We start from the raw sequence: 9,061 nt of genomic DNA on the forward strand, positions 1-9,061 counted from the left end.
GCCCACTACACAGAACTACTACTACTGCCCACTACACAGACTACTACTACTGCCCACTACACAGACTACTACTACTGCCCACTACACAGACTACTACTACTGCCCACTACACAGACTACTACTACTGCCCACTACACAGACTACTACTTACTGCCCCCACCTACACAGACTACTAGCCACTACACAGACTACTACTACTGCCCACTACCGAACAGCCACTACCCTACTACTGCCCACTACACAGGACTACTACTGCCCACTACACAGACTACTCTACTGCCCACTACACAGACTACTACTACTGCCCACTACACAGACTAACTACTACTGCCCACTACACAGACTACTACTACTGCCCACTACCACAGACTACTGCCCACTACACAGACTACTACTACTGCCCAACTACACAGACTACTACTGCTGCCCACTACACAGACTACTACTACTGCCACCTACACAGACTACTACTAACTGCCCACTACACAGACTACTACTACTGCCCACTACACAGACTACTACTACTGCCCACTACACAGACTACTACTACTGCCCACTACACAGACTACTACTACTGCCCACTACACAGACTACTACTACTGCCCACTACACAGACTACTGCTACTAGTGCCCACTACACAGACTACTACTACTGCCCACTACACAGACTACTAGTGTGTGTCCACAGACATCCTATCGACTTTGATATCGAGCGCTGTGGCCTCTGATGATAAGCTATTATTACGCAGGGAAGGGAAGCATCCATCCATAAACAGGATGTTACACACACACACACACACACAGTGATCCGATTAAAACAGGACACGCGAGAGAACCACCTGTTATCCAACCGTCCAATCACGGCGGCTGCTCGTGTGTTACGTATGACTGCCACCAATCGGGTCAGGTCTCTGCCTGCCGTGATGGACCAATCATACGGATGCCTGCTCCTTGTCAGTTAAGGAGCAGCTCTGTCTCTCCAACCCCCCCCCCCCCCGCCCGCCCCCCCGCCCCCCCACCAGCCTGGAGAGAGGAGGAGGTAATGAGCTGCTAGACGTCCTTATTATTCTCTGAGCTGCGTTTGGCTGTGCAGATAAAAAGGCCCAAAGTGAAAAAGGAGTAGAAGGAGCGATTGATGACACGTTCCTAATCGCTCAGAGCCCAGCGCGGGGCGCGGCCGGGCGGCGCCGTTTAGCGGCTCTGAGCACGTCCTCCGCCTTCGTCTAGAGGGTGGAGCGCTGCGCTGGGTGGAGCGCTCTCATCAACGCACAGTGACACCGTGTGACCGACCAGCTCCACCCAACCCAGTGAACCAACACCACCACCCTGTGACCGACCAGCTCCACCACCCAGTGAACCAACACCACCACCCTGTGACCGACCAGCTCCACCACCCGATGAACCAACCCCACCACCCTGTGACCGACCAGCTCCACCACCCAGTGAACCAACACCACCACCCTGTGAACCAACCAGCTCCACCCAACCTTCAGCTGCTTCTTCTCATCCTGCAGGAGACCTAACCGACGATGATCTCTCCCTGATGTGTCCAACAACATATTACCTTTTTTTTTAAGACTGGTGCCGAGTTGTGTTGAGTTGTGTTGTGTTTGAACCGTTTTTTTTTTCATGTTGGCTTCTTGTGAACAGACCGTAACAGACTTTATCGCCCCAATCAAAAATAAAACGAAATCCCGGCGAGTCCAACGGTTGCTTAAAACACGGTGGAACCTTGACACGCCATCCCTCCACGACGTTGCTTTCATTTAAAAACACAAAAAAACTCTCCGACGTGCTAAACCTGGTCAAACGCCAAGAGAGCCTTCTCTTTCTTCAGAACTTTGCTTGAAAAGAAAATCGCTCTCGCAAACGTGTCTTTGGTCGCCTCACTCCGCGCGGCGGCGGTGACTTGCTAACGAGGTGGCTGTGCTGCTCAGGTGCAGCTGATGTGTTGTTGTCGGCGGCTGGCTGCCGGACAAAGCCCAGAGCGCTGGGCCTAACGAGCAGATGTGGGGCCCTCATTAAGGGTGCAAAGCAAGCGCTGATCCTTAATGAGCTTCTTCATTAAGGGCCATTTGGAGAGAGGGAGAGGGAGAAGGACCGGGGCTGTGGAGTCTCTGGACCCGGGGGCCAGCCCGGTTCCACAGCGGAGAGGAGGAGGGGAGGGGGAGGAGGAGGAGGAGGAGGTGAGGAGGAGGAGGGCCTCCGTCGATGGGGAGGTGGGGAGGAGGTGCACTAAGTCCATTGTAAACCTTAGCGCGCTAATAAAGCGCTACTGTAATGAAGTAACATCATACAATACACGGTTTCATTATTGCGACGCATCAGATTTATTGAAATTATTTATATTCTAAATAGGATTTCTTTTTAAAACGTATTTTGGTCTGAAAGACCAACTACTGTACTACTACACCAACTATATAAACGTGAAATAGTTTGTTTTATCGTGACCTTTCCCCCCCCCCCCGATAAATCGACTCCCAGGCCGGGTCACCTTTGCTCTGAAGGACACTTCAAGTAGCGGCGGCAGAAGCTGCGCAGCGTCGAACTCCGTCCACAAGCAGCCCGCTCAGTGGCTGGCAGCCCCCGCCCCGGCCCCCGAACCCGAACCCGACAACGCGGAGCGGAACGGGAATAACAAGCCATTTAAATGGGGTGGGGGGGGGGGGGGCGCCGCGCCGTGAGACAATTAGATGGAGAAAACCGCCGCGTTGTGAGTGAGTGAGTGGGTGGGTGGGCGAGCAGCGCCGTGAGCGAGTGAGACACAGTTAACTAAATGAGCCATTGTTCCGCCGCAGCCATAATAAGCAATGCCTCGCAGCCACGATTGTGTGTGTTCGACATTGATGTCAAACTACTGGTGAATCCAAACCAGCGCATCGCGGGGAGACACAACACCGCGCACGCACGCACGCACTCATTGCTCCAATTCAGCCTCCGCAGATAGACGGCTACCAACCAGCCCGTCAATAGAGTCTTATCTGCACAGACGCCCGGAGACACTGCCGCTCTGATTTCCCTTTGCCCCCCCCTGCCCCGGGGCCAGAGCCGTGTGTGTGTACGGCGTCCGCTGAAACCCAATTGGACGAGGTAGTAATCACAAAACATCTCTTGTTTCATAGCGCCGGGGTCGAAAAGGGAAATCATTCTCACTTATCAGCGCTGTCAATTGGGGTCACCTTCCGAAGCAGCCCGGCTACATAAATAAATATATATCTATAGAACGCACCAACAAAAATAAATAGCATTGCAGCGCCGTGGTCCTGCTGTGTAATCCCATGTGTTGTTGGGGCATTCCGACGGCATTGATTGGTCGACTGGGGGGGGGGCATGTGACAGTGCTGCAAGTAATGTGGATACCGTGGATGATCAATAAAAAAAATGTATGTGCCCAGAAGCTAGGAGGCATTCTGTAATGAAATCGATAGCGCGCTTCGCTCCCGGTGTTCAGATCATTTGCCGAGGTGTTATTTAGACATCGCCCCCCCCACCCACCCCCACCCCGACATAACCTGGCCACCGTAAGAAATCAATGGCAGCATATCACCACCGCCGGAGTCCCTATTACCAGCAAGAGGCTTGTGAGGAATATACGTGAGACTGGTCGCTATTACTTCTCCTGGCTGGGAACGAACGTCTCGATGCGTTATTGTTATTCCTTGTTGTTCCGTGGGCGTCCTCGGCTCCCGTCTGAGACAGAACTGTTTCCGTGTTTGTTTATATGTTTTAGGAACATTTATTTCGGGGTTGGGTTGCGTTTTAGGATGTAGAGCCGGGGCGGGCCCTCGGCTGAAGGGTTTAGTGACGGGTGTCGGGCTGCACCTGTGAAATCCGTACTGCTGCAGCTGAGGCACATCTGTGTAAACGCTGAACGCTATAATGTAGTGTTGAGCCATACTCAAATGCACTATATTAAATGATGTAGCTTATCGTGGCCCCAAACGAAATTGGTACACCTGCTTTTTTTTGTTAAATGAAAGGTAGGCTTCTGTGGCAAAACATTCACATTGAAATCATTTACATTTCCCTTCATTTAGAGCATGTATAGCAGACGCTTTTATCCAAAATGGCTTAAAATAAGTACATTTGTCCAAAGAGAAACATCATATTAAAAGTGTATTTGACTGATCCCGAATCTCCTTTTTTTTTTTTTGTATGTCCTTTCTAAGAAGCTACTATAGGCGTATACGGATTAATCAACCACTATAAAACTCGAAATGTTCATTCAAGTACTAGTGCAGCGATCAACCGTCGCGGGAGGCATACATGAGCAGGCCTGAGAAAACGATGAAGCTATTTTGCTCTCAGCGCGTCGTATGTCATTAGCGTCATGGCTACAGTGTCAACATGTCAAGAAGTACCTACATGAGTACACGCCCTGGGCACAAAATTATCATTACATTTTATTCATTAGTTATTTTACAGTCTTTAAACTCACTTTAACACGTCAGACCCCAATTCACCGTGAATGGACTAATGGTAGTTAGTGGTAGCAACTAGTTGGCCTATTGTATCGCAAATGCAATTAGACTACATACGAAAAAAAACATTGTTTACAGGTGGACATGTGTGGGCAAAGGCAGTGATGGCGGAATGCCGACGGACAGGTTTACGCACGAAAAGCAGTAATCAGTAATCCGCACTTCAATCGCTCAACTAAACTGAATTCATTCCCGGGTTGTAAAGCACCGTTTTGCCACAAGGTAAAACAACATGCGACCGCATTTAACAGCAGCAGCAGCCGCGCTGGTTTCGGGCCCGCCTACACTGTCACAGCGCGCCTTATCTGTTGTGCAACAGCCTGTTGCTGTCGTCCTGGCTCCTAACCCGACAGTAGTGCTGTAGCTTTGGTCCGGACAGCAAGAGTCAGCAACATCTCGTTCAGGACACTTCACGCACACAAGTAAGTAGTGCGCGGAGATGGTGTTTTATATACACGTGCATTTAGCGTTAAAAGTCTGTTAAAGCCAGCCTCCGCTGTACACTTTTAAACCGTGTTTACCTGCGTGCGACTTTTTTTTAGTCAAGCGCGAGAAGAGAGGAGAGATGTGTGGCCTATTCACCGCTTATTATTGACCGTGCAAAAGACGCCAGGAATGTGGGATTCTGCAAGGCACTGAACTATAGAAACGATTAGCTGTTTTTTTTTTTTTAAGTAGAAGCGATTTATTTTTATCGTTGGTTTTTAGCCCCCGTGCAGAATGCTATTAGCCTGGTCCTACCAGACCTTCGCACTTCATTTCATTTGGTACTACTGAAGGGAAATGAAAATTGAGCGGAAGTACGGAGGCCGGCTGAGCCAGGCTAGAATGCAATGCGTGAGTTCATATAAATGCTGAAAAAGTAGTAGTAGTAGTAGTAGGCCTATATAATGACTTAATGTGCCGTTATATTACACACACACACACACACACACACACACACACACACACACACACACACACACTAATCTAATGGACTTTGATAGATTGCATTGTGTGAATGGTCTCATCTCCGCGGTTCAGTGGTCATCCCGGACGCCCGCGCCGCGCCAGCGTCTCTCTTCGAGGACGAGGTGTTCCTGGCCTTCTCCACCTACGCCACCCTGGTGGTGCTGAAGACCATGCTGATGGCGCCGCTGACCGCCTACTACCGCTTCACCCGCGGGGTAGGCTACTACGACGATATTAAAGGGTCCCGTGACGTGACAACCGGGTGGGACTGTGATCAGCCGCTGCTACGAGCCGTTTTGAAAATCCGGCTCTTCTGACATCACAGGTGGGCGTGTCCCCCTAGATGTGTGACGGATAATAATATCCAGCAACACATCTAGGTGGACACGCCCACCTGTGATGTCGGAAGAGGTAACGGCTGATCCCACTCACACCTGGTGCTGTGATACGTCGCCGTTAAAGCTACCGTTGGCGCGCCACGTAGCTGGAGTGCTAATGTCAGTTCTGACGAGTTTCTGCTTGTTGCACATAAGAGGTCAACACAACACCATGTACCGTCGTACTGGTCTGATACAGGTCAGACCCTGTGGGTGTGGCTTCTTCACCTTGCCGCCCATGCCGATATCAGATGGTTTACCTGAGCTCCAGAGTAGGCAATAAAACAATAAATGATCGTATCGTGATAGACTTTTGATCAGTATCAATATAAAACATGTTCAATATATATATATCGATAAGAGACTGGACCACCGAATCTAGCAGCTGGGTTTGTTACACAAACACGGTTCCGTACTTATTTACAATATTTGAGTGTTTCTCATTGTTGTGTCGACATTGGAGTATTGATCAATGAAGAACAGTGGAAGGTCATATTAAGTGTTAAACAGAAGGGTTTAAATCCAGCATGGTAATTCCTAGTCTTTTTAGGTCATTAAAATGATCAATAGTTATCGATATCAATCAATATGATGGAGTTATATATCGTGATATGTCTTTCAGCCGTATCGCCAAGGCCTACTCCAGAGACCTCGTTCCGTTCATCTTGTATCTCTGAGTAAACCACGAGTTGAACCTTAATCACTCTTGAGTCAAACCTGGCCCCCAAAACCACGATAGCAGAGGATTCACATGACGCTTTGTCACTGCTATAACGTTCGTATGTGAACGATACTACATACAAAGTACATACTGGGCCTACATACATACATACATACTGTACATACATACACACTAACACGTGTTCTGTCTCGATGTGCAGGCCTTCTCCAACGAAGAAGACGTTCGGGGCAAGAGTGAGGAGCAGAAGAAGAGGCTGCTGAGGACCCACCCCGATGTGGAACGTGTCCGCAGGTACCCGTCCTTCACCGTTCAGAACCCGAGCGTTGGGGATAGAGAGAGAACCTCCAAGTCCGACAGTTTGTGACCTTTTCAATCAAGAATCTGTGTGAAGTCCTGTTCACTGGCCTCACATGCACTTAGTGTTGTGTAGCGTCTTATCCTAGCTGTCTCTGTTGTATACGGGGAATGGGTTAACCTAGTGATGGTTAGTGTATACGGGGGAATGGGTTAACCTAGTGATGGTTAGTGTCTACAGGGGAAGGGGTTAACCTAGTGATGGTTAGTGTCTACAGGGGAACGGGTTAACCTAGTGATGGTTAGTGTGTACGGGGAACGGGTTAACCTAGTGATGGTTAGTGTATACGGGGAACGGGTTAACCTAGTGATGGTTAGTGTATACGGGGAATGGGTTAACCTAGTGATGGTCAGTGTGTACGGGGAACGGGTTAACCTAGTGATGGTTAGTGTATACGGGGAAGGGGTTAACCTAGTGATGGTTAGTGTGTACGGGGAACGGGTTAACCTAGTGATGGTTAGTGTATACAGGGGAACGGGTTAACCTAGTGATGGTCAGTGTATACGGGGAATGGGTTAACCTAGTGATGGTCAGTGTGTACGGGGAACGGGTTAACCTAGTGATGGTTAGTGTATACGGGGGACGGGTTAACCTAGTGATGGTTAGTGTATACGGGGAACGGGTTAACCTAGTGATGGTTAGTGTATACGGGGAAGGGGTTAACCTAGTGATGGTTAGTGTATACGGGGAAGGGGTTAACCTAGTGATGGTTAGTGTATACGGGGAAGGGGTTAACCTAGTGATGGTTAGTGTATACGGGGAAGGGGTTAACCTAGTGATGGTTAGTGTGTACGGGGAACGGGTTAACCTAGTGATGGTTAGTGTATACAGGGGAACGGGTTAACCTAGTGATGGTTAGTGTATACGGGGAATGGGTTAACCTAGTGATGGTTAGTGTCTACGGGGAACGGGTTAACCTAGTGATGGTTAGTGCTTGGCTCTTGGTTCTATGAACATCCTCACTGTACCGTCAGTGATATATTGTTGATTCTCTTTCTTCTGACTAATGCACTTATTGTGAGTCTCTTTGGATAAAAGCGTCTGATAAACGCCCTGAATGTAGATGCTGTGCAGTTCAAAGCAGACACTTTGATCTAAAGCGAAAAGAAACTCCTACAGATACACGATGTCATTAATGAACAGGTTTGGGAGTCAAGTCATGTTGCTCAAGGACTACGCCTACGGGTAGTCTGCGGCCACTGGGCTTCAAACCCACAACCTTTATAAGCACCGCTAGACGGTTCCTGGTTCCCTTCCTCACCTTCTCGCTGTGTCTCGTCGGTTTCCCCCTCCAGGTGCCACCAGAACGACCTGGAGAACGTGGTTCCCTTCGTGCTGGTGGGGCTCCTGTACTCCCTGACGGGGCCCGCCGCGGCCACGGCCCTCACCTACTTCAGGGTGTTCGCCGCCTCGCGGCTCTGCCACACGCTGGCCTACGTCCTGCCCCTGCCGCAGCCCTGCCGCGCCCTGAGCTGGCTGACGGGCCTGGTGGTGACCGGCTGCATGGCCGCCGCCGTGCTGGGGCACAAGGCTCTTCTGTAGGGCGTCGTTGTTACCACAGAGGGGGGGGGGTGGGGCAGGGTGTCGTTACCACAGAGGGGGGGTGGTGGGGCAGGGCGACGTTACCACAGAGGGGGGTGTGTGTAAGGGTGTCGTTACCACAGAGGGGGGTGTGTGGGGTAGGGCGTTGTTACCACAGAGGGGGGTGTGTGTAACGGCGTGGTTACCACAGAGGGGGGTGTGTGTAAGGCGTTGTTACCACAGAGGGGGGAGGTGGGGCAGGGCGACGTTACCACAGAGGGGGGGGGGGGTGTAACGGCGTTGTTACCACAGAGGGGGGTGTGTGTAACGGCGTGGTTATCACAGAGGGGGGTGTGTGTAACGGCGTTGTTACCACAGAGGGGGGGGGGGTGTAACGGCGTGGTTACCACAGAGGGGGGTGTGTGTGTGTAACGGCGTGGTTACCACAGAGGGGGGTGTGTGTAACGGCGTGGTTACCACAGAGGGGGGTGTGTTTAAGGGTGTCGTTACCACAGAGGGGGTTGGTGGGGTAGGGCGTCGTTACCACAGAGGGGGGGGGGTGGTGGGGCCGGGCGTTGTTACCACAGAGGGGGGTGTGTGTAACGGCGTTGTTACCACAGAGGGGGGTGTGTGTGTAACGGCGTGGTTACCACAGAGGGGGGTGGTGTGTAACGGCGTCGTTACCACAGAGGGG

General features: G+C 50.9%; 1 protein-coding gene across 1 annotated transcript; it reads left to right on the top strand.

Moving 5' to 3' along the window:
• The first annotated feature begins 4,809 nt into the window (after positions 1-4,809).
• On the top strand, positions 4,810-8,410 carry mgst1.2 (microsomal glutathione S-transferase 1.2). Its single transcript, XM_084490360.1, has 4 exons — positions 4,810-4,903; positions 5,505-5,647; positions 6,691-6,782; positions 8,142-8,410. Coding segments are annotated over exons 1-4 (483 nt in total). The 5' UTR covers positions 4,810-4,902; the 3' UTR covers positions 8,389-8,410.
• Positions 8,411-9,061: the final 651 nt, after the last annotated feature.

This window comes from Micromesistius poutassou, assembly GCF_964030765.1.
Source record: "Micromesistius poutassou genome assembly, contig: SCAFFOLD_1218, whole genome shotgun sequence".
Classification (NCBI taxonomy): Eukaryota; Metazoa; Chordata; class Actinopteri; order Gadiformes; family Gadidae; genus Micromesistius; species Micromesistius poutassou.